At 43.4% G+C, this 26,052-nt stretch overlaps 1 protein-coding gene across 4 annotated transcripts in view; it reads left to right on the forward strand.

The window, feature by feature from the left end:
• The window catches only part of efcab11 (EF-hand calcium binding domain 11), a 94,575-nt gene that overhangs the window by 8,038 nt on the left and 60,485 nt on the right, over nucleotides 1-26,052 (forward strand). For 2 of the 4 annotated variants that reach the window (XM_045718417.1, XM_014196395.2), the window contains exons 2-4: nucleotides 13,373-13,468; nucleotides 16,406-16,454; nucleotides 19,285-19,386. In XM_045718417.1, the coding sequence (XP_045574373.1) occupies nucleotides 13,373-13,468; nucleotides 16,406-16,454; nucleotides 19,285-19,386 (247 nt within the window). The remainder of the gene's footprint in view (nucleotides 1-13,372; nucleotides 13,469-16,405; nucleotides 16,455-19,284; nucleotides 19,387-26,052) is intronic. The other 2 variants (XM_045718420.1, XM_045718423.1) reach the window with 2 other exon arrangements.

Raw genomic sequence — 26,052 nt, forward strand, 5'->3', positions numbered from 1 at the left:
CAAGTTGATTGCGTTCAAGAGATGTAAATCTATAATTCTTTAAATGACAATATAATATTTTACCAATGTTTTCTAATTTTAATTATTTAATTTGTGGTGCTGACTTGACTGCCGGTTATTGGAGGGAAACGATTTCCTCAACATCAATGCCATAGTAAAACGCTGTTTTTGGATATAAATATGAACTTGATAGAACTAAAAATGCATGCATTGTCTAACATAATGTCCTAGGAGTGTCATCTGATGGAGATTGTAAAAGGTTAGTGCATCATTTTAGCTGGTTTTATGGTTTTGGTGACCCTGTCTTTGAATTGACAAAACATTACACACAGCTATTGTCAATGTACTCTCCTAACATAATCTAACTTTATGCTTTCGCCGTAAAACCTTTTTGAAATCGGACAACGTGGTTAGATTAAGGAGATGTTTATCTTTCAAAGGGTGTAAGATAGTTGTATGTTTGAAAAATTTGAATTTTGACATTTATTTGGTTTCAAATTTGCCGCTCTTGAAATGCACCTGCTGTTGATAGGGTGCACCACGGGTGGCACGCTAGCGTTCCACATAGCCCCAAGAGGTTAACGAGAGTCTTGTCTTTAAATAGCTGTAAAATAGTCATATGTTTGAGAAATTGAAGTAATATGATTTTTAAGGTTTTGAAAATCGCGCCACAGGCTTAAAGTGGCTGTTACGTAGGTGGGACGAATTCGTCCCGCCTAGCCCAGAGAGGTTAAAGTTTGTTGGAGAGAGTGTCCGCCCTCTCTCCCTCTGTCGTGGTTAGAATGGATAGTTCAGAGTAACATTCATTCATGTCGTTATAGAATAGATGTTTCGGCGGTTGTCGGTCTTCGCGTTCAATGATACCGAATTCCTAGCTGCAGACTAGTAATTAATATCAAAGACTTGTTCTTATTCTGTCGGTATCGATAGTCTAAGAGTTTAACCACATGGGATGGTTAAAAGATTCAGCAATCTACTCGAACCTTATTTCCCTCTGTGATAGAGGTACTGGTCTCGTCTCAACCCTTAGCTCTCTCGTAATTGAGGTAAGCTCGGTCTGGAGTGGGGAAACCCAGGTGGGGGTTTTATTCGGAACATAGAAAAGGGCTGTCCCATGACGCCAGATCAGAACTGTGCTCATGGGCGGTCCTCTGACTCAGTTAAACCCCAAAGGGAATTGGAGTTTCTTTCATTAAACAGTCTAAAATCACATTACATAATTTCACAAATAGTTCCATCTTTACTCATTCATTCTATACAACAATTAGATGTAAGCCTCATAACTGAGACTTTTCTATCAACAGGATTATGGTAATGTGGCTGTATTGTCTCATGAGTTTCACAAAATTGTACCAAATGGGCCAGTTCGTAGCTGGATTCTTCACCGATCTTTTTATACCTTCTCCAGAACATGAATATTGTTCGGTTGTCAAGTTCTGTGAGGTGGAAGAAATTCCTTTGTTCTCTATGAAAACTCTCTCTCTCTCTCTCTATACTGTCTGGCCATGAGGCAGGATTCTCCTCCAGGAATTTACGACCTGAGGTCGCAGCAGCCTGGGTGTAGGAGAGACAGAGAGAGGGGGATGGTGCAGAGGGAGGGGGAATAGGGCTCGCTGTACCCAAAGAGGGCAACGTCATGACAATACTTCCAAAGTTGTGGCAAAATGGCTTAAGGACTACAAAGTCAAGGTATTGGAGTGGCCATCACAAAGCCCTGACCTCAATCCTATAGAACATTTGTGGGCAGAAGGAGGCCTACAAATCTGACTCAGTTACACCAGCTCTGTCAGGAGGAATGGGCCAAAAATCACCCAACTTATTGTGGGAAGCTTGTGGAAGGCTACCCAAAACGTTGGACCCAAGTTAAACAATTTAAAGGCAATGCTACCAAATACTAATTGAGTGTATGTAAACTTCTGACCCACTGGGAATGTGATTAAAGAAATAAAATCTGAAATAAATCATTCTCTCTACTATTATTCTGACATTTCACATTCTTAAAATAAAGGGGTGATTTAACTGACCTAAAACAGGGAATTTTTACTAGGATTAAACGTCGGGAATTGTGAGAAACTGAGTTTAAATGTATTTGGCTAAGGTGTATTTAAACTTCCGACTTCAACTGTAAGGAAATCAGTCAATTGAAATGCATTCATTAGGTCCTAATCTATGGATTTCACATGACTAGGAATACAGATAACTTAAAAAAAACAAAGTAGTGGTGTGTATCAAAAAAAGTCTGTAGCTGGTGTGACCAACAGTTGCGTCATGCAGCGTGACACATCTCCTTCACATAGAGTTGGTCAGGTTTTTGAATGTGGAATGTTTTCCCGCTCCTGTTCAGTGGCTGTGCGAAGTTGCTGCATATTGGCGGTAACTGGAACACGCTATCGTACAAGTTGATCCAGAGCATCCCAAACGTGCTCAATGGTTGACATGTCCAAGTATGAAGGCCATGGAAAAACTGGGACTTTTTCAGTGCTCAGGAATTGTGTTCAGATCCTTGTGACATGGGGCCGTGCATTATCATGCTGAAACATGAGTTGATGGAGCCGGATGAATGGCACAACAATGGGCCTCAGGATCTCGTCACGTTATCTCTGTGTATTAAAATCACAATCGCTAAAATGCAATTGTGTTTGTTGTGCATAGTTTATGCCTGCCCATACCATAACCACTGCCACCATGGGGCACTCGGTTCACAACGTTGACATCAGCAAACCGTTTGCCCACACAACACCATACACGGGGTCTGCGGCTGTGCGGCCTGTTGGACGTACTGCCAAATTCTCTAAAATGACATTGGAGGCGGCTCATGGTAGAGAATTTAACATTCCATTCTCTGGCTCATGCAGCCAGCATTCCAATTGCACACTCCCTCATCTTGAGACATCTGTGGCATTGTTTTGCGTGACAACTGCACATTTTATAGTGGCCTATTATTGTCCCCAGCACAAGTTGCACCTGTGTAATGACCATGCTGTTTAATCAGCTTATTGATATGCCTCACCTGTAAATTGGATGGATTATTTTTGGCAAAGGAGAAATGCTCACTAACGGGTGTAAACACATTTGTGCACAAAATTGGAGAGAAGGTTTTTGTGTATGGAAAATTTCTTGGATCTTTTAGTTCAACTCATGAAACATGGGACCAACACTTTGTATGTTGCGTTTTTTAAATTTATTTTGCTTCAGTGTATATTTCTACAGTGGGGGGGGGGAGTATTTGATCCCCTGCTGATTTTGTACGTTTGATAATTTCTTTGTAAGTGGGCAGTCTATAATTTTAATAGTAGGTTTATTTGAACAGTGAGAGACAGAATAACAAAAAAAAATCCAGAATGCATGTCAAAAATGTTATAAAATGATTTACATTTTAATGAGGGAAATAAGTATTTGACCCCTCTGCAAAACATGATTTAGTACTTTGTGGCAAAACCCTTGTTGGCAATGACAGAGGTCAGACGTTTCTTGTAGTTGGCCGCCAGGTTTGCACACATCTCAGGAGGGATTTTTGTCCCACTCCTCTTTGCAGATCTTCTCCAAGTCATTAAGGTTTCAAGGCTGACGTTTGGCAACTCGAACCTTCAGCTATGGGATTAAGGTCTGGAGACTGGCTAGGTCACTCCAGGACCTTAATGTCCTTCTTCTTGAGCCACTCATTTGTTGCCTTGGCCGTGTGTTTTGGGTCATTGTCATGCTGGAATACCCATCCACGACCCATTTTCAATGCCCTGGCTGAGGGAAGGAGGTTCTCACCCAAGATTTGACGGTACATGGCGCCGTCCATCGTCCCTTTGATGCGGTGAAGTTGTCCTGTCCCCTTAGCAGAAAAACACCCCCAAAGCATAATGTTTCCACCTCCATGTTTGACGGTGGGGATGGTGTTCTTGGGGTCATAGGCAGCATTCCTCCTCCTCCAAACACGGTGAGTTGAGTGGATGTCAAAGAGCTCCATTTTGGTCTCATCTGACCACAAAACTTTCACCAGTTGTCCTCTGCCAACGAACATCTGAATGACCCAAACTTCAGACGGGCATGTATATGTATTCTTGAGCAGGGGGACCTTGCGGGCGCTGCAGGATTTCAGTCCTTCATGGCGTAGTGTGTTACCAATTGTTTTCTTGGTGACACTGGTCCCAGCTGCCTTGAGATCATTGACAAGATCCTCCCGTGTAGTTCTGGGCTGATTCCTCACTGTTCTCATGATCATTGCAACTCCACGAGGTGAGGTCTTGCATGGAGCATCAGGTCGAGGGATATTGACAGTTCTTTTGTGTTTCTTCCATTTGCGAATAATCGCACCAAATGTTGTCACCTTCTCACCAAGCTGCTTGGCGATGGTCTTGTAGCCCATTCCAGCCTTGTGTAGGTCTACAATCTTGTCTCTGACATCCTTGGAGAGCTCTTTGGTCTTGGCCATGGTGGAGAGTTTGGAATCTGATTGATTGATTGCTTCTGTGGACAGGTGTCTTTTTTACAGGTAAAAAGCTGCGGTTAGGATCACTCCCTTTAAGAGTGTGCTCCTAATCTCAGCTCGTTACCTGTATAAAAGACACCTGGGATCCAGAAATCTTTCTGATTGAGAGGGGGTCAAATACTTATTTCCCTCATTAAAATGCAAATCAATTTATAACATCTTTGACATGCGTTTTTCTGGATATTTTTGTTATTCTGTCTCTCACTGTTCAAATAAACCTACCATTAAAATTATAGACGGATCCTTTCTTTGTCAAATGTACAAAATCAGCAGGGGATCAAATACTTTTTCCCCCCACTGTAAGTGACGTCATCTGAGCGCAACGCATGTTTGTTGTTGAACGCTGAACAAGAGACCTCGGATTATTGTTTTTGTAAAGCTGACAGTGTTTTTATATACTTTCATTTTGGAACCTGCGGCTCTGGGCTTAGTTACTGTGTGCGCTGCTGTCTGTCCCGGGATTCCTCCAGATTCCGCAGAGGGGGAGAGACACGGAAGCCCAGCTAGCCTAGCTGGCTCAGCGGTCTCAAATGGAGGTTGCTATCGAACGTTTCCAGCGCTGCAGGAGCGGTGTTTACTTTGTCCCGGAAAAAAGCAATGTGGACGGTGCTGACTTTCAATGTAGCAACTGCTTGCTTGCGGAGGACTACAGGGGTGAAGTAGCTACTCTTAGCAAGCAAGTAGCAAACCTACACAATCTACTGGGAATCCACGCCCGCCTACTTTTTCTTCCACCCCAGTAGCCGGACCCCGCTCTGGTCTGGTGGAAGTGTTGCCGTTTTGTTAGCTCTCCACAGCCAACTGGCCGCTGCTCAGCAAGGTTCCATCTCCAAAGGGGTCTCCCCTTTCCCTGGAGAACGGAGCTGTTCCCGACCCAACCAACTAGCCATGGAGATATGTCACTTGCCGTGGACATCGAAGACAGCGTCCTCTGGCAATGGGGGTCTCCTTGAAGATGTTGAGCCCGGACCTGACACCGACCAGAAACGGCTTTGCTGCCCTGGATCTGGAGGTTCCAGTGCCTTCTTCCTTCGGGGCTTCCCATTCAAGATCGGATCCGGACGTACCTGTCATCGTCCTCTGTTCTGTCTCCCTCTCCGGTATCTTCTACCTCGGGTTCAGATCCTCGGTGCTCCCACCCTCATCAGACCGTGAGGCTGCCTGAGAGACCGGCCCATTTAACATCGCCAGCTGTCATCATAGGCAGCTCTATGGTGAGAAACATCTCGGTTCCAAAGGCAAAAACCCTGTTGGACACTGTCGTAGTCCGTGTGGGGTCAAACGACATCAGGAGGGCTTTCTCGGAACATCTGAAAATGGACTTTAAAGAACTGATTTTTAGCATTAAGACTCCAAAAACTGCCAATTATTTCAGGTCCAGTACCATCGTTGGGACGCGGGTGTGAAAGATTCAGCAGGCTACTGGCATTACACATCTGGCTAAAAGACTACTGTAGCTCTGCTGGAGTCACTTTTATTGATAACTTTGACACCTTCTGGAAACAGAAGATACTCTACAGGAATGACAGGGTCCATCCAAATCATCTTGGCTCCTGGACTCGGCTGCGTTGAAACGACTTATCAATGACCCAAGACCAGCTCAGTTAATCCCTACCATTGTGACAATGAGTCGTCATAATGCTGTATTAAATGTAGGGGTGTGTGTGTGTGTGTGTGTGTGTGTGTGTGTGTGTGTGTGTGTAATGTATCAACAGAGAAGTATATTTTCTGGGTGATTTTTATTTTTTTTATTTTTATTTTTTAATATTGACTGGCTCTCATCAAGCTGCCCACTCAAGAAAAAAAACTTAAATGTAACCAGTACCTGCAACCTGATTCAGGTTGTCAGTCAACCTACCAGGGTATTTACAAACAGCACAGGAATGAAATCATCAACATGTATTGATCACATCTTACTAATGCTGCAGACATTTGCTTTAAAGCGGTATCCAAATCCATAGGATGTAGTGATCACAATATAGTGGCCATATCTAGGAAAACCAAAGTTCCAAAGAAGGGCCCTAACATAGTGTATAATAGGTCATACAATACATTTTGTAGTGATTGATATGGTGATGCTGTAAATAATATTTGCTGGTGTGTAATGAGGAGCAAACAGATACTGCACTTGACACATTTGATGAAATTGCTTATTCCAGTTAGTAATAAGCATGTACCCATTTATAAAATGACTGTAAAAACTATTAAATCCCCTTGGATTGATGAGGAATTGGAAAAATTGTATGGTTGAGGGATGAGGCAAAAGGTATGGCAGATAAGTCTGGCAGCTCAACTGATTGGCAAACGTACTGCGAATGAAGAAATCATGTGACTAAGCTAAATAAACAAACTTTTCTATGAAACAAAGATTAATGATAGTAAAAAGCTTTGGAGCACCTTAAATGAAATTTTGGGAAAAAAGCCAACTCATCATTCATTAAATCAGATGGCTCATTCATCACAAAACCCACTGATATTGCCAACTTCTTTAATTACTTTTTCATTGGCAAGATAAACGTTAGGGATGACATGCCAGCAACAAACGCTGACACTACACATCCAAGTATATCTGACCAAATTATGAAAGACAAGAATTGTACTTTTGAATTTCATAAAGTCAGTGTGGAAGAGGTGAAACAAATTGTCTATCAACAATGACAAGCCACCGGGGTCTGCCAATCTGGATGGAAAATGACTGAGGATAATAGCGGATGATATTGCCACATCTTCAATTTAAGCCTACTAGAAAGTGTGTGCCCTCAGGTCTGGAGGGAAGCTAAAGTCATTCCGCTACCCAAGAATACTAAAGCCCCCTTTACTGGCTCAAATAGCAGACCAATCAGTCTGTTACCAACCGGTAGTAAACTTCTGTATATGATCAAACAACTTTCAGCACGCATATAGGGAAGGACACTCAACAAGCACGGCACTTACACAAATGTCTGATGATTGGCTCTGAGAACTTGATGATAAAATTATTGTGGGGGCTGTCTTGTTTAGACTTCAGTGCGGCTTTTGACATTATCGATCATAGTCTGCTGCTGGAAAAACTTGTTATAGCTTTACACCCCCTGCTATAATGTGGATATAGAGTTACTTGTCTAACAGAACACAGAGGGTGTTCTTTAATGGAAGCCTCTCAAACATAATCCAGGTAGAAGCAGGAATTCCCCAGTGTAGCTGTTTAGGCCCCCGGCTTTTTTCAATCTTTACTAACGACATGCCACTGGCTTTGAGTAAGGCCGGTGTGTCTATGTATGTGGATGACTCAACACTATACACATCAGCCACTACAACGACTGAAATGACTGCAACACTTAACAAAGAGCTACAATTAGTTTCGTAATGGGTAGCAAGGAATAAGTTAGTCCTAAATATTTCCAAAACTAAAAGCATTGTATTTGGGACAAATCATTCACTTAACGCTAAACCTCAACTACATCTCGTAATGAATAATGTGGAAATTGAGCAAGTTGAGGTGACTAAACTGCTTGGAGTAACCCTAGACTCATGCTGCCAAACATACCCTCGTAAAACTGACCATCCTACCGATCCTCGACTTCAGCGATGTCATCTATAAAATAGCCTCCAACCACTCTCTACTCAACAAATTGGATGCAGTCTATAAAATAGCCTCCAACACTCTACTCAACAAATTGGATGCAGTCTATCACAGTGCCATCTGTTTTTGTCACCAAAGCCCCATACACTACCCACCGCTGCGACCTGTACGCTCTCGTTGGTTTGTCCTCGCTTCATATTCGTTGCCAAACCCACTGGCTACAGGTTATCTACAAGTCTCTGCTAGGTAAAGCCCCGCCTTATCTCAGCTCACTGGTCACCATAGCAGCACCCACTCGTAGCATGCGCTCCAGCAGGTATATCTCACTGGTCACCCCCAAAGCCAATTCCTCCTTTGGCTGCCATTCCTTCCAGTTCTCTGCTGCCAATGACTGGAACGAACTGCAAAAATCACTGAAGCTGGAGACTCATATCTCCCTCACTAACTTCAAGCACCAGCTGTCGGAGCAGCTCACAGATCACTGTACCTGCACATAGCCCATACTGTTTTATTTATTTATTTTGCTCCTTTGCACCCCAGTATCTCTACTTGCACATTCATCCTCTGCACATCTATCACTCCAGTGTTTAATTGCTATACTGTAATTATTTCACCACTACGGCCTATTTATTGCCTTATCCTACCTCATTTGCACACACTGTATAAAGACCTTTTTCTACTGTATTATTGACTATGTTTGTTTATTCCATGTGTAACTCTGTTGTTTGTGTCGCACTGCTTTGCGTTATCTTGGCCAGGTCACAGTTGTAAATGAGAGATTGTTTTTCACTAGCCTCCAGGGTTAAATAAATGTCAAATAAAAAAAATGTGTCAACCGTCATGGTCAAAACATATTGATACGGTACGGTAGTAGCTAAGATAGGGAGAAGTCCATCCATAATAAAGCGCTGCTCTGCATTCTTAACTACACTATCAACAAGGCACCTCCTACAAGCCCTGGTTTTGTCGCACCTGGACTACTGTTCAGTCGTGTGGCCAGGTGCCACAAAGAGGGACTTGGGAAAATTGCATTTGGCTCAGAACAGGGCAGCACGGCTGGCCCTTAAAAGGACAGGGAGAGCTAACATTTAATGACATGCATGTCAATCTCTCATGGCTCAAAGTGGGAGATATTGACTTCCTCATTACTTGTTTTTGTGAGAGGTGTTGACAAGCTGAAGGTACTGAGCTGTCTGTTTAAAATACTAGCACACAGCTTGGACACCCATGCATGCCACCAGAGGTCTCTTCACAGTCCCCAAGTCCAGAAGACTATGGGAGGCGCACAGTACTACATAGACCCATGACTACATGGAACTCTCTTCCACATCAGGTAACTGATGCAAGCAGTAGAATCAGATTTTAAAAGCAAGTAAAAATACACCTTATGGAACAGCGGGGACTGTTAAGTAACACAAACATAGGCACAGATGCATGCATCTGAGGCACAGATGCATGCATCTGAGGCACAGATGCATGCATCTGAGGCACAGATGCATGCATCTGAGGCACAGATGCATGCATCTGAGGCACAGATGCATGCATCTGAGGCACAGATGCATGCATCTGAGGCACAGATGCATGCATCTGAGGCACAGATGCATGCATCTGAGGCACAGATGCATGCATCTGAGGCACAGATGCATGCATCTGAGGCACAGATGCACGATAACATGCGCACTATACACACGTGTACACACGGATTTTGCGTTGTGGCGTATGGGCCTGAGGGCACACACTTTGTGTTGTGAATTCTGTGATGAATGTATTGTAAAGTAGTTTTTTTTGAAATTGTATAACTGCCTTAATTTTGTCGGACACAGCTAATGGGGATCCATAGTAAATACAATACAAAAAAATAAGTACATTGTCCAGTAAAGGTTGGTGTTTGAAACCAGCTTGGAATCGAAGAAAGCACTGGAACCATGGCAAATTCAGTGGGATCTCATGTTTTGCAAACACACGGTTTGAGAAATCAATTGATCAATCTACGCTTTTGATAAAGTGATACGCATCGGCACAGTGCTTCGAATTTAACTGCTTAGCGATTTCGCATGCCTCAGAGGTCCGGTATCAAACGTAACATCACTAGCGCACATTTCAATGGGGCAGAAGTCTGTATATTGTTGTAATTGTGGATGGACAGATAGCTAGCAACATTGACAAACTGCCATGTGGGTAAACATAAGTGACTCGTTTCATCTTGTTCCTGATACCATGTCTTTTATTTTTACTGATTTCATGTCAATGAAATGGCTAAAATTCGCTATCTAACCAACATGAAGTGCTCATTGTGCAATTGTAGTTGTTTTCAATAAACATTGAAGATGAAATATAGTTAACATGTTATCAACAATATAAGCCAACCCTGTCTGTTTTGCCCCATATTTCTGACCGAGTTTTGGTAAGAGCCCCAAAGCTTGCTTTAAGCGTTAAAGGAAAAATCCATCAAATTCCTATGATGTAATTTCAGATTTTACAGTGTTGAATAACATTTAATATTTGAACTATATATTTTTTAAATTACACATTTCTCATGGTAGAAATATGGCAAAAATATGATCAATGACTCATTCGAGAGAAGACAACCTCTCGTGTTATGACATCGGACACTATTGAAATCTGACATGTGTGATAGATGTTTTCACGATTGAAAAGTCGTATTCCTATTAACTTCAAGTGTAGTGAGTGACTTTATCGTAATGCTACCTCATTTCCGGACAAATATTTGCCTGCTTGAACAGCAATAGCTCAGATAAACATGAAATGACCCCGGTAATTGATCGAACATCGCTCAGAGCCTCCCGAGTTGCGCAGCGGACTAAAGCACTGCATCGCAGTGCTAGAGGCATCACTACAGACCCGGGTTCGATCCCAGGCTATGTCGCAGCAGGCTGCGACCGGGAGACCCATGAGGCGTTGTACAATTGGCCCAGCGTCATCCAGGTTAGGGGAGGGTTTGGCCGGACGGGGATGTCCTTCTCCCATCGCACTCTAGCGACCTCCTTGTGGTGGGCCGGTGACTTCGGTCGCCAGTTGTAATGATGTATCCTCCAACACGTTGGTGTGGCTGGCTTCCGGGTTAAGCGAGAAGTGTGTGAAGACGCAGTGGAGCTTGGCAAGGTCGTGTTTCGGAGGACGCATGGCTCTCAACCTTTGCCTCTCCGGAGTCCAAACGTGAGTTGCAGTGATGGGACAAGACTGTAACTACCAATTGGATATCTCGAAATTGGGGATAAAAGTACCAAAATGAAATAAAGAACCGCTAAGAGATGCACAAAAACAATATAACATTCAAAATGGGTGAATCTTTCCTTTTTAATACGCATCGCTTGCGGTACGGTTTTGGAAACATAAGGAACGTGTCTTTCATATCAGCGTGAAATAATGATCAAGTTTAATGACTACACATCTTTATAGGGTTAGGGTTCTTGCAAAGCCATATGTTACAGTGCTTGTTTACAGAAAACAGACGGAAGACCACTAATTAGCACAGGTAGTCCACTCTATCTGCATCTCCGAACTCCAGTATGTAAACGGAAGAGGTTGGACAGACTCAACAAAACTTGTCACTGAAGCATACTGTCAGTTGCAACCAATGTTCCATCTAAGCTGCGCAGCTCCCCGGGACTGCCGTGCAGAAGAAATATTAGCCCATGCAGAGAAGCAAGAGATTGAACTACACTCGACTTTCTAGTTTTCCCCTTTAGTTAACACTATCAATGTTTCCTTCAACTGTGGAAATTGCCAATATTAGCCACTTTCAATGCAACATACCAAAACAAACTATGCAAAACTAACTATGAAAGAGATTTTCTTGTAGGCGGAACACACCGGAGTAGGATTGTATTACATTGACATGCACAACTCAGCCCATACTCTACCAACCAGTGTGGCATAACCAATCAGAGCTGCAGTATCCCTATATGCAAATAGACCATTGCAATATATGGATCTGTGCCATTCACTTTGAACTGGACTGTGTTTACAGCATGAGTGGTTGTGAGTATATGCGCTTGTTTTGAGATCAAAGCGAGAGCTACATGTAGCCAAATGTGCACATTTCTTCATATTCTTTGCTAGTAGAGGGAACATTGGCTGCAACTGTGTTTCAAACCAGTTAAAACAGTGTACAGTAAGTGTGTATTTTTTGCATTTGTGAAATCATTTTGATTTGATATGAGGGTAGAGGGATTTATGTTTCTAGAACCGTACCGCAGTTGAGAATCGAATCACGTTAAGATGGAGTATTTGGCTGTTTTGGCTTCCTGTAAGGTACTTGGACTATAACGAGCAATGTTAGGCTCCTTTAGTCCCTTATTACTATAACCTACTGCCGCCACCCTTGCAGAAAAATATTGCGGTTTTGAAACAGCAGTAAAAGTGCAGTAATTGCTATCGACTATGGTATTTTGGACGCAGTAATTGCAGAATTAATCATCATTACATGTAACTGCAGTTATACTTTAAAATTAAAATTACTGCCGTAAAAAAATTATTTTGGATGCAGTATTTTCGGCATACTGCATTTATACTGCACTCTGACTGCAGTCTTTTTTTCGTGAGGGCAGACTTTGGATTACACCTAATGATCTGTATACACTGAGTGTACAAAACATTTGGATCACCTGTTCTTTCCATGACATAGACTGACCAGGTGAAAGCTATGATCCTTTATTGATGTCACCTGTTAAATCCACTTCAGTCAGTATAAATGAAGGGAAGGAGACCGGTTAAAACAGGATTTGAGACAATTGAGACGTGTGTGTGTGTGTGTGTGTGTGTGTGTGTGTGTGTGTGTGCCAGCCATTCAGAGGGTGAATGGGCAATTCTTTTAATGACTTTTGAATGGGGTATGGTAGTAGGTGCCAGGGGCACCGGTTTGAGTGTGTCAAGAACTGCAATGCTGCTTGGTTTTTCACGCTCAACTGTTTCCCGTGTGTATCAAGAATTGTCAACCACCCAAGGACATCCAGACAACTTGACAGAACTGTGGGAAGCATTGGAGTCAACATGGGCCATTATCCCAGTGGAATGCTTTCGACTCCTTGTAGTCCATGCCCCGGCAAATTACGGCTGTTCTGAGTGCAAAAGGGCGTGCAACTCAATATTAGGAAGGTGTTTCTAATGTTTTGTACACTCAGTATATATAAATCGTGTGTGTGTGTGTGTGTGTGTGTGTGTGTGTGTGTGTGTGTGTGTGTGTGTGTGTGTGTGTGTGTGTGTGTATATCTCACACACACACACATCATTGATTACACCCCATCCCCCTCTCTCGCCCCTACAAGGTAGACTTTTTTTTGTAACATGACAATGTATTTCCTCCAAAGGTTTATGAGCTGTGTGACACGGAGAAGAAAGGCTACCTGAACAGAGAAGACTTAAAAATGGCGGTGGTCATGCTGTTTGGATATAAACCATCAAAGGTAGTGGAAACTAGATGGTATCATAGACTTAGATAGCCATTGTATCTGTTCCGTTATGGCATCTGAGAGCATGGGCAGCGCCATTGAGGCCATATCCATCTGGAAGTAGTTGCTTTTCTTATCCTACCACTTCTATGAGCTGGCAAACAAACTGAAAGGGTGCACGATTTGTTCACAAATGGGGGGGAAAAAAATGGCACCACCATCTAACCCTAGATATACACCACTATCCCCAACAAACTCCCCACTTCTACCCACTACTTTGGCCCCTTCTCTCAAACCCCCTGTTGTTCCTCTGCACTAAAATCTCTGACACACAAACACTTCTCTGCTGCTGCTGCTACTACCAGACAAATCTTCTGGGATTTCCTTTCCATCTGTGCGGTACAATTAATGACCAAAGCAATAAACTCCAAGAGGCAAACCTCCTTAAAGCACATTGTTCCGTTCACTTTGTACTGGCCTGGTACTCACAGGGATCCTCTCAGGTTCCCTCACCCTTTGCCCACCATCCTCTACTTCCCTTACTGTTTCAGCATATGACACTTTCTGCACTGCTCTCACCCTGGCAACCTCAACCTGTCTCACTCGCACAGGACATTTCTGATCCCCAGCAACATGGTCACCCCCAGAATTGAAACACAATTCACCCCCACAATTAAAACACACTTCTACCACCGAAACTACACACTCCTTTGTCCCATGCCCTCATGCACACTTCTCAATCCTCAAAATCTTTCTCCTACATACTGGTGCAACATAACCATAAGCTTGGCACCTGAAACACTGTAGTGGGTTTGGGGGGAAAAAAAGCTCTTACTGGGTACCTGACATATCCTAGTATGACTTTATCAGGTAAACAGTCTCTTCAGTCTCACGCGAGTTAACAATATCCAGCTTTTCCCTCCACCCAGCAAAATACCACAAATGGGTCGGCCAAAAGACATGAATCCACTTTCCCCACAAATATATTACTCCCACTGGCTCAAACATCTCTGGCATTGTCCTGATCGTTGTGGTGAATCTTGGAAATCTTCAACCAACCTGTCGCTGCAGGTACTTCCTCACTTTTGTCAGGTTTGATCTCTGAGTTCTCACTAACCGCCTCCATCTCGGGGTTTTCAGGAGAGGAGCTTGTAACCAGCACTCCTGTTGTTGATTCATAAGTGAAATTACTAGGCTTGTATTCGGTAGACGTTGGTTTGTACCGTTCGTTCTTAGCTCCATTCTTTCTCCCTCGCTTAATCCTTCCCACATTCTGTATTGTTTTTGAATGAGCTTCAAGCTTATATAATCAAACTCATGAAAGTGCGGTCATATAAGAGAGAGAGACAATTATATTTGTGTATTGATTTGTTCATATCCGATGGCTTCTATCAACATATTTGATGCTCAAGGAGTAAGACACATTACTGAAAGTTGAACTCCTGTGTGGCAACCCAATGTGTATGGGCTACCCTTTTCGCATGGGGCCCTTTGTTAGCAAAGTTCCGTGGCCCCCATAGTGACAAATGACGTTGTGTTGCTCTACTTGGCTATGTGGTTTTATATTGTATAGACTTTAACCAACTTGTTAATACATTCTCATTTTAGATAGCAAGTCAGCCAGTTTAAATAAGGTATAAACAACAAGTATGTGGCTAGCTAGAAAAACAAGGTAGGTAGTATGTAGTGTGTTAATAACAAAGACTGCGCTACCATAATACAATGCGCCACCCAGACAGTGGTTGTTGATAGTGTGCCTTACATGGCTACACACTGTTGTATTGCTAGCTGATGTATCTAGTTATTAAAAGTAGTTAAACCTACACCCCGGGTTGTCATTGATCAATCTAGCTAATCAGTTAGCTAGCTAACGTTAGCCATCATCAAGCAGGTGCACAAGATAAGATCATGCCACTGTAGCTACGTAGGGTAGCCACGCATCAAAACAACATAGTTCTTCACTATGGGGGTGACAGAACCTTGCTAACAAAGGTCCCTGTGCGAAAAGGGTAACCAGTGCTCATTGGGTTGCCACAGCTGCAGCCTTGATAGCATGCCGGTAAGAACCCGTTAGTTAGATGCCGTTTGGTGTGTGTTAGATTTTTTTTACTTTACATTGCCAGCCAGTACTTTTTTGAAAAAAATTTATATATAGATATAGATAGATAGATAGAGATATATATATATAGAGATATATATATATTATATATATATTATATATATATATATTATATATATATATATTATATATATATATATATATATATATATATATATATATACACATACACACACACACACACACATATATACTTTTTTTTGTAGACCGTTAAGGTATCGAAAGTGAGACGGCTGGTGGGAGTTGTAGTTCTAATGAAACAGTGGTACTGTAACTTTTTGGCTTCATGCTTCTTGGCCATCAACTATGTTGAAAACCGGCATATGGTAACACGGAAACACGTATACATTTTTATATATATCTTATATGACTGTGGTTTCATGAATTTGACGATGAAAATGTTAAGCCAATTCTTAGCCTACAAAACGACACAACCGGAAGTACCACTTTCATACCGTATAGACCCCATGTACAGTTGTGCTAGCTCTGGTCCATCGCACGAAGACAACGAGTTGCCTCGTGTCACGCAATGGACCAGAGCTACAGTTGTGTGGTTGTATCCAGCATAGTTCAAATTGAATTTGAGGAGCAGTGAAGCAATGCTCATTTCATTCCACAAGATGGGGCCGTTGTACTGTTTTATCTAAAAAGTATTCTCTAACCTTTCTTTGTGACCTAGCTAATTTGCATGATAATCACCTCACAAAAACTACACTGATAAATATCAAATGGGATCTCTTAATAATTTTTCTATCACTTAAATTAAAATAGATGACATTTCCTCAGCCATCTATCGGGTCAGTCTTTAATTTCCTTGTGCTTGTATGTTGCAGTCTGAAACCAACATGTTAATGGATCAAGCCCAGGCAAAAGATTCACCAGGTAAGTCTGACAGGACCAGGAACCGTTCTCAGTTCTCTAACAAGCACAATGCTGTTGTGACAGAATGAGTACATATTACTGTGTGTCTGTGTGTGTCATACGAGCACTCAGAAATGAGAAAATATGTACACCATCTGCAATTTTAGCTCATACTGTATATCCTTGATGTGTCGATTTATGTAAATATGATAGTGACTCAATCTTCCCACATCCAGTCGTGCTGAACTGGAGCACTCCATATATATGTGTGTGTGTGTGTGTGTGTTAATGAACAAGTGGAAGATATAGCCACAGGACATAGCCTCTGAACAGCCATCGCAGACCGTATTTAATTTGAGAACGAGTGGCTCAACCTCTCTCTCTCACTCACTCACACACAGACATACACGAGTGCCTGCCTGCAGCTATCCTCTGACAGCCTCAATGGCTTTTTTAGATTAATTTATAGCGTGCCCGCAGTTTAGACGTCATTACAGTTTCATACGCTGTTCATCACAGTACCACTTATGGCCACGACAGGCAGCCCTCCAACTGAGACGCAAAGTAGGGGGACCCATGCTGATGTGTAAGCACACACACACACACACACACACACACACACAGCAAAACATCCACCGCGCAGCATTTAGCTGCTATCTTCATTTAAAATGGGATGGTGGAAGACAAAACCAAACAAAGCAACCTATTCAGTGTATCATTCCAATCCATCCTGGTGAAATGGAAAGAAACGAGATAAAACAAGAGGGAACGCTTGATTTAGATTGGGTGTAATCGTTTTACACATTTCCAGTAATTAAAAGAATGCCTCACAAAAGGCTTGCGGTGTAATTGTTATTGTGACTACATGCGGCCAACGCTTTAACTGGGGGCTTCTTGACATGCAGATGGGAGGGGGATAGAGAGAGTGGAGATGAGAAGGTGGCTGACTAGACAGATACGGGGCTATTGAAGGAAGATGTTAAACGGTTAAAGATTAGGAAGTCATTTCTCTTTTGTTTTTAAAGCCAGGAGCAAAATTTTAATCTGTACATTGCCCAGTAAGAGAGAGAAAACGAGGGAGGGGATTGAGGATAAGGGGGGTGACGGGAAAGAGGGAGGGAAGAGAGAAAGAATTTAGATAGTGGCATGGTTGATGCAATTAAATATTTCACCATCCGTTAAATTTGTCTGGGAGAGAGTGGGAAAAGAGTGGAATAGAGAGAGAGCAATGAATTAAACAGCTCCTCTGAATGTGGTATGATTAGTAAATTGGTGGTGATGGTGGGAAGAGAAAAGAGTGGGTGGCTAACTAGAGGGAGAGATCGAGAATGTGTGTGGCTGGCTAAGAGTGAATGGGGCCAGGCAGTGTGGGTGTGGGCTTGGCTAGACTGTCTCTCTCTCTGGATCATTTAAAGCACAGCCCCTCATAGGGGTTAAACAGAGGCCTTTGGCAAGATTCCGCCTGCCCTGATCGATTCCGCCTGCCCTGATCTTAGGTTGCATGCTTATGTGCTACTACACGAAAAGCAGACACATAGTGCCTTCAATTTTTGCCATATGATATTTTTTTTGTGGTGTTGCTAAAGTAAGGAACCTATCAACTCTAGGCTACTAGCACTATGCTATGGCACACTGGCTGGCTAGCTAGTAACACTAGCTAACTGGATAAACAGCAGTTAGCTTTAGAATGTTAACGTTAACTCTGCTTTAAATCACAATTTGCAGATTACAGCTGACAAGCTATATCTATTGACTGAGCTAGCTGAGAAACAGTTTAGCTAAAGGTTTTGAGCTGCCAACGAAATCTTAACTGTTTTTGTTTACCATTACTAACTAATTTTCTGCTGATGATGCCATTTTCTTACCCGAACACTTTCGAGCTATTAACCTTTTGCGAGATACGAGCATCATCTAACTCCGTTTAGGAGCCTGAGATCGCTTATCTACTAAGGGAGTCCTGCTCTAGCCTATGACAGTGTTGTCTTATGCATTGTTGTGTTACATGTGGAACCCGAGTATGCCTACTAGGTTAGGTCTAATGTCTAGCCTAGGACTATTATGTTTATTTGGAAATACGTTTTCAAACTTTTCTTGTGTTGTCCTCTGAGTGGTTGTATTGTTTGAAATTGTCAAATAAATCTATCTATCCCTATAGGAAGTCCTGTAGGACGTTTTAGCCTCCACCTCCCCTTCTCTCTCTCACCCCTAACTGGTGTTCTAAGTATAGGGGACATGAGTCAGGCTCATGGTCTTGTGATGAGGTAGCCCTGCCTGCAACTTCAAAATCAGTGTCCCCCTCAGCACAAAATAATTTCATCTTGGTCTAATGGTCAAGACGTTGGTCTGGGGGAGACCCGCATGCGTGAAGTACTCTGTTAGCTAGGCACGGTTGCTGGGTACGCTTGCCATGTGGTCAGTCATAGTCACAGATCTTTGGTAGGGGCCACCGTGCGGCTAACAGAATCAGATTCAAAACACACACACACACACACACACCGACACCCTCCCTAATCCAAACACACCTCTATTCTTCCCTTCCTGTGAAAGCTTGGCACTGCTCTTTCCAGTTCTCCCTCTTTTGCGCTCGCTCTCTCTTGCTCTCTCTCTCGCTCGCTCTATTCTCCCCAGCTCTGGCTCTTTTTCTCCACCTTGTTTTGAAGCCCTGAGCGAGACTTGTGCTGAAGAAGCCCCCACACAGCACGCTTTCATTCATTGCCAGACACTCACATTTGTATGTGTGCGTGCATTTGTAAGGTGATATGTTTGTTACTGTTACCACCATGTAAAGGAAGACTATCTTTATTTATCTCCCTCTTTCGCTTTCCATCACCCCCCCCAAATCTCTCTCTAGGGGTGTGTATAGAGATGTTTGCGTGTCTCATGGGGAGGAAGTTGTCATCAGATGACCACTACCAGAAAACCAGACAGATCTTCAACACCTTTGACGTGAACTGTATGTACTGTACACCCCCTCCATCTCTCTCTTACTCCCATCTCTCTATCACTCATTCTCTGTTCCTCCATCTATCCATCTATCTCCACCCCTTCTCTCTATCCCCCTTTCTTTCTCTTTGTTGCCCATACTCTTTGGCTTTTCTTTCGCCAGAAGAGGGTGCTCTAGGCCTTCACGTGCGCGCACACACACACACACACACACACACACACACACACACACACACAGCCTTCTGAAAGTATTCAGACCCCTTGACTTTTTCCACATTTTGTTACAATACAGCCTTATTCTAAAATTGATTAAATACATGTTTTTCCTCACCAATCTACACACAATACCCCATAATGACAAAGTGAAAACAGGCTTTTAGAATTTTTTGCAGATGTATAGAATATGATAAACATATACCTTATTTACATAAGTATTCAAACCCTTTGCTATGAGACTCGAAATTGAACTCAGGTCCATCCTGTTTCCATTGATCATCCTTGAGATGCTTCTACAGCTTGGGAGTCCACCTGTGGCAAATTCAATTGATTGGACATGATTTGGAAAGGCACACACCTGTCTATATAAGGTCTCACAGTTGACAGTGCATGTCAGAGCAAAACCCAAGCCATGAGGTCGACAGAATTGTCCGTAGACACAATCCTGTCGAGGCACAGATCTGGGGAAGGGCACCAACAAATTTCTGCACCATTGAATATTCCCAAGGACGCAGTGGCCTCCATCATTCTTAAATGGAAGAAGTTTGGAACCACCAAGAATCTTCCTAGAGCTGGCCGCCCGGCCAAACTGAACAATCGGGGGATAAGGGCCTTGGTCAGGGAGGTGACCAAGACCCGATGGTCACTCTGACAGAGCTCTAGAGTTGCTCTGTGAAGATGGGAGAACCTTCTCGAAGGACAACCATCTCTGCAGCATTTCACCAATAAGGCCTTTATGGTAGAGTGGCCAGACGGAAGCCACTCCTCAGTAAAAGGCACATGGCAGCCCGCTTTGAGTTTGCCAAAAGCCCCTAAAGACTCTCAGACCATGACAAATCAGATTCTCTGATTCAGGCAAAATTGAACACTTTTGCATGAATGCCAAGAGTCACGTCTGTAGGAAACCTGGCACCATCCCTACGGTGAAGCATGGTGGTGGCTGTGGGGATGTTTTTCAGCGGCATGGACTGGGAGACTAGTCAGAATCGAGGCGAAGATGAACGGAGCAATGTTCAGAGAGATCCTTGATGAAAACCTGCTCCAGAGTGTTCAGTACCTCAGACTGGGGCGAATGTTCACCTTCCAACAACCCTAAGCACACATCCAAGACAATGCAGGGACTTGGGACAAGCCTCTGAATGTCGTTGAGTGGCAGCCTTATTCAATTTTACAATAACCATGTGATGTAATGTAACAAAATGTGGAAAGTCAAGGGTTCTGAATACTTTCCGAATGCGCTGTGTACACACACACACACACACACACACACACACACACTTCCTCTGCAAATAGTTCCCTTTGTATCTAAACTGAAAAACAGAACACTGAAATTAATCCTCCGGTGTGTGTGTGCACTCTGTAGAAGATCATTCTTGCTCTTTGTTCCGACAGTTGTTTTCTGGGTGTTCCATTGGAAAGCATGAGTATAATTCACTAATTTAACATTTTTTGGCAGAGTTTTATATCCGCAGGGGAGTGTGTGTGTCAGGTGACTGTGATGATTAACTCTGTAGTAAATGGCCCAGGGACTGTCTTCATTAACCCTCTCACCCGCCATTACAGACGAAGACCTTTGTGTGTGACACGGCTGGTTTCTTTAATGGCTGCCTGAAACTGCATCCTCAAAGCATGTTTTATGGTGTGATGCTAGACACTGTGTCTGTGTGTGCGCACTGCACACGTGTGTGTGTGTGTGTGTGTGTGTGTGTGTGCGCGCACTGCGTGTGTGTGATTCATGACACTGCTCTACTGCATTAATAGTTAATTGGCTCTTTTGACAACAGCATGATAATAATTGGGGTCTGGAATAATAGTGTGTTCACACACAAACTCAGCAAAAAAAGAAACATAGATCTTCATTGTAAAGGGTTTAAACACTGTTTCCCATGCTTGTTCAATGAACCATAAACAATTAATGGACATGCACCTGTGGAACTGTTAAGACACTAACAGCTTACAGACGGTAGGCAATTAAGGTCACAGTTATAAAAACTTAGGACACTAAAGAGGCCTTTTAACTGACTCTGAAAAAGACCAAAAGAAAGATTCCCAGGGTCCCTGCTCATCTGCGTGAACGTGCCTTAGGCATGCTGCAAGGAGGCATGAGGACTGCAGATGTGGCTAGGGCAATAAATTGCAATGTCCTTACTGTAAAACGCCTAAGACAGGGCTACAGGGAGACAGGACGGACAGCTGATCGTCCTCACAGTGGCAGACCACGTGTAACAACACCTTCACAGGATCTGTACATCCGAACATCACACCTGCGGGACAGGTACAGGATGGCAACAACAAGTGCCTGAGTTACACCAGGAACGCATAATCCTTCCATCAGTGCTCAGACTGTCCGCAATGGGCTGAGAGAGGCTGGACTGAGGGCTTGTAGGCCTGTTGTAAGGCAGGTCCTCACCAGACATCACCGGCAACAACGTCGCCTATGGGCACTAACCCACCGTCGCTGGACCAGACAGGACTGGCAAAAAGTGCTCTTCACTGACAAGTCACGGTTTTGTCTCACCAGGGGTGATGGTCGGATTCGGCGAAGGAATGAGCGTTACACCGAGGCCTGTACTCTGGAGCGGGATCGATTTGGAGGTGTAGGGTCCGACATGGTCTGTTACAGGAAAGACATCCTCCTCCCTCATGTGCTACCCTTCCTGCAGGCTCATCCTGAAATGACCCTCCAGCATGACAATGCCACCAGCCATACTGCTCGTTCTGTGCGTGATTTACTGCAAGACAGGAATGTCAGTGTTCTTCCATGGCCAGCGAAGAGCCCGGGTCTCAATCCCATTGAGCACGTCTGGGACCTGTTGGATCGGAGGGTGAGGGCTAGGGCCATTCCCCCCCAGAAATGTCCGGGACCTTGCAGGTGCCTTGGTGGAAGAGTGGGGTAACATCTCACAGCAAGAACTGGCAAATCTGGTGCAGTCCAGGAGGAGGAGATGCACTGCAGTACTTAATGCAGCTGGTGGATACATCAGATACTGACTGTTACTTTTGATTTTGACCCCCCCCCCCTTTGTTCAGGGACACATTATTCATTTTCTGTTAGTCACATGTCTGTGGAACTTCTTCAGTTTATGTCTCAGATGTTGACTCTTATGTTCATACAAATATTTACACATGTTAAGTTTGCTGAAAATAAACACAGTTGACAAGAGAGGACATTTCTTATTTTGCTGAGTTTATATACTGTATATACACACCCACTCATCATGTATGTATGTGCCTCACTATTATAACTTTATATGCCTTCATAAAGTATTCACACCCCTTGCCTCGCAGAAAAGGGCACCTATTCCCTTTGAGCATTGTAAAGTTCTACATTACACTTTGCATGGTGTATCAATACACCCAGTCACTACAAAGATACAGGCGTCCTTCCTAACTCAGTTGCCGGAGAGGAAGGAAACCGCTCAGAGATTTCACCATGAGGCCAATGGTGACTTTAAAACAGTTTACAGTATCATGGCTGTAATAGGTGGAAACTGAGGATGGATCAACAACATTGTAGTTACTCCACAATACTAAGCTAACCACAGAGATGCATACAAAGCTCTCCCTCACCCTCCATTTGGCAAATCTGACCATATCTCCATCCTCTTAATTCCTGTTTACAATCAAAAACTCAAACAGGAAGTACCAGTGATGCGCTCAATATGGAAGTAGTCAGATGAAGCGGACACTAAGCTTCAGGACTGTTTCGCTAGCACAGATTGGAATATGTTCCGGGATTTATCCGATGGCATTGAGTAGTTTACCACATCAGTCACCGGCTTCATTAATAAGTGCATTGACTACGTCATTCCCGCTGTGACCGCACGTACTAACCAAAAGCCATGGATTACAGGCAACATCCACACTGATCTAAAGGGTAGAGCTGCCGCTTTCAAGAAGCGGGACACAAATTTGGACGCTTATAAGAAATCCCGCTATGCCCTCTGACAAACCATAAAACAGGCAAAGTGTCAATACAGGCCTAAGATCAAATCCTACTACACCAGCTCTGACGCTCGTCGAATGTGGCAGGGCTTGCAAACTATCACGGATTACAAAGGGAACCCCAGCTGCGAGCTGCGCAGTGACGCAAACCTACCAGATGAGCTAAATGCCTTCTATGCTCGCTTTGAGGCAAACACTGAACCATGCATGAGAGCATCAGCTGTTCTGGATGATTGTGTGATCACGCTCTCTGTAGCCGGTGTGAGACCTTTTAAAACAGCTTAACATTCACAAGGCCGCAGAGCCAGACAGATTACCAGGACGCATACTCCGAGCACGCGCGGACCAACTGTCAGGTGTCTTCACTGACATTTTCAACCTCTGCCTGACCCAGTCTAATATCTACATGTTTCAAGCAAACTATCATAGTCCCTGTGCCCCACAAAACCAAGGCAACATGTCTAAATTATTAATGTCCCGTAGCACTCATATCTATAGCCATAAAATGCTTTGAAAGGATGGTCATGGCTCACATCAACGTCATCATCCCAGACACCCCAGACCCACTTCAATTCACATGCTGCCCCAACATATCCACAGATGACACCATCTCTTATTGCACTCCACACTGCCTTTTCCCACCTGGACAAAAGGAACACCTACGTGAGAATGCTGTTCATTGACTACAGCTCAGTGTTCAACACAGCCGTGCCCAGAAAGCTCATCACTAAACTAAGGACCGTGGGATTAAACACCTCCCTCTTAACCTCTATGGGCTAGGTGGGACGCTTGCGTCCCACCTACTCAACAGCCAGTTGAATCCTGTGGCGCGTTATTCAAATCCTTAGATATGCTATTACTTCAATTTTTCAAAAATATGACTATTTTACACCATTTTAAAGATAAGACTCTCGTTAATCTAACCACACTGTCCGACTTCAAAAAGGCTTTACAACGAAAGCAAAACATTAGATTATATCAGCAGAGTACCCAGCCAGAAATAATCAGACACCCATTTTTCAAGCTAGCATATGTCACATAAACCCAAACCACAGCTAAATGTAGCACTAACCTTTGATGATCTTCATCAGATGACAACCCTAGGACATTATGTTATACAATACATGCACGTTTTGTTGAATCAAGTTCATATTTATATCAAAAAACAGCTTTTTACATTAGCATGTGACTAGCATGTGACTAGCATTCCCACCGAACACTGCCGGTGAATTTACTAAATTACTCACGATAAACGTTCACAAAAAGCATAACAATTATTTTAAGAATTATAGATACAGAACTCCTCTATGCACTCGATATGTCCGATTTTAAAATAGCTTTTCGGTGAAAGCACATTTTTAAATATTCTCAGTAGATAGCCCGGCATCACAGGGCTAGCCATTTAGACACCCAGCAGGTTTAGCACTCATCAAAGTCAGATTTACTATAAGAAAAATGTTCTTACCTTTGTTGTCTTCGTCAGAATGCACTCCCAGGACTTCTACTTCAATAACAAATGTTGGTTTGGTCCAAAATAATCCATCGTTATATCCAAACAGCGGCGTTTTGTTCGTGCGTTCTAGACACTATCCTAAAGGCTAAATAAGGGTGACAAGCATGGCGCAATACGTGACAAAAGAATTCTAAATATTCCATTACCATACTTCGAAGCATGTCAACCGCTGTTTAAAATCCATTTTTATGCCATTTTTCTCATAAAAAAGCGATAATATTCCGACCGGGAATCTGCGTTTAGATAAACAGACAAAGGAAAACAAAGCATTCGGTCGAAGCGGGCACGCCCCTAAGCCCATAGTACTCCGAGTGGCCACTTGCCAAAAGCGATAAAGTGTTTCAGCCAGAGCCTGCCTCGATATCGTTCAACGTTTTCCCGGGCTCTGAGACCCTATGGAAGACGTAGGAAGTGTCACGTTATTGCACAGATCCTGAGTCTTCAATAAAAAGAGCCAAGATGAAACACTACTTCTCAGACAGGCCACTTCCTGCTTGAAATCATCTCAGGTTTTGGCCTGCCATAGGAGTTCTGTTATACTCACAGACACCATTCAAACAGTTTTAGAAACTTTAGGGTGTTTTCTATCCAAAGCCAATAATTATATGCATATTCTAGTTACTGGGCAGGAGTAGTAACCAGATTAAATCGGGTACGTTTTTTATCCAGCCGTGTCAATACTGCCCCCTAGCCCTAACAGGTTAAATTGGATACTGGACTTTCTGACAGGTCACCCCTAGGTGGTGAGGGTAGGAAAAAATACATCCGCCACGCTGACCCTCAACACGGGGGCCCCTCAGGAGTGCATGCTTAGCCTCCTCCTGTATTCCATGTTCACCCACGACTGTGTAGCCACACACGACTACAACATTAAGTTTGCAGACGACGTGACGGTGGTAGGCCTGAGCACTGACGACGACGAGACGGCCTATAAGGCTGAGGTCAGGGACAACAACAACCTCTCCCTCAAATGACCTGGTCTTGGATTACAGGAAACAGAGG

This window comes from Salmo salar, chromosome ssa01, assembly GCF_905237065.1.
Source record: "Salmo salar chromosome ssa01, Ssal_v3.1, whole genome shotgun sequence".
NCBI lineage: Eukaryota > Metazoa > Chordata > Actinopteri > Salmoniformes > Salmonidae > Salmo > Salmo salar.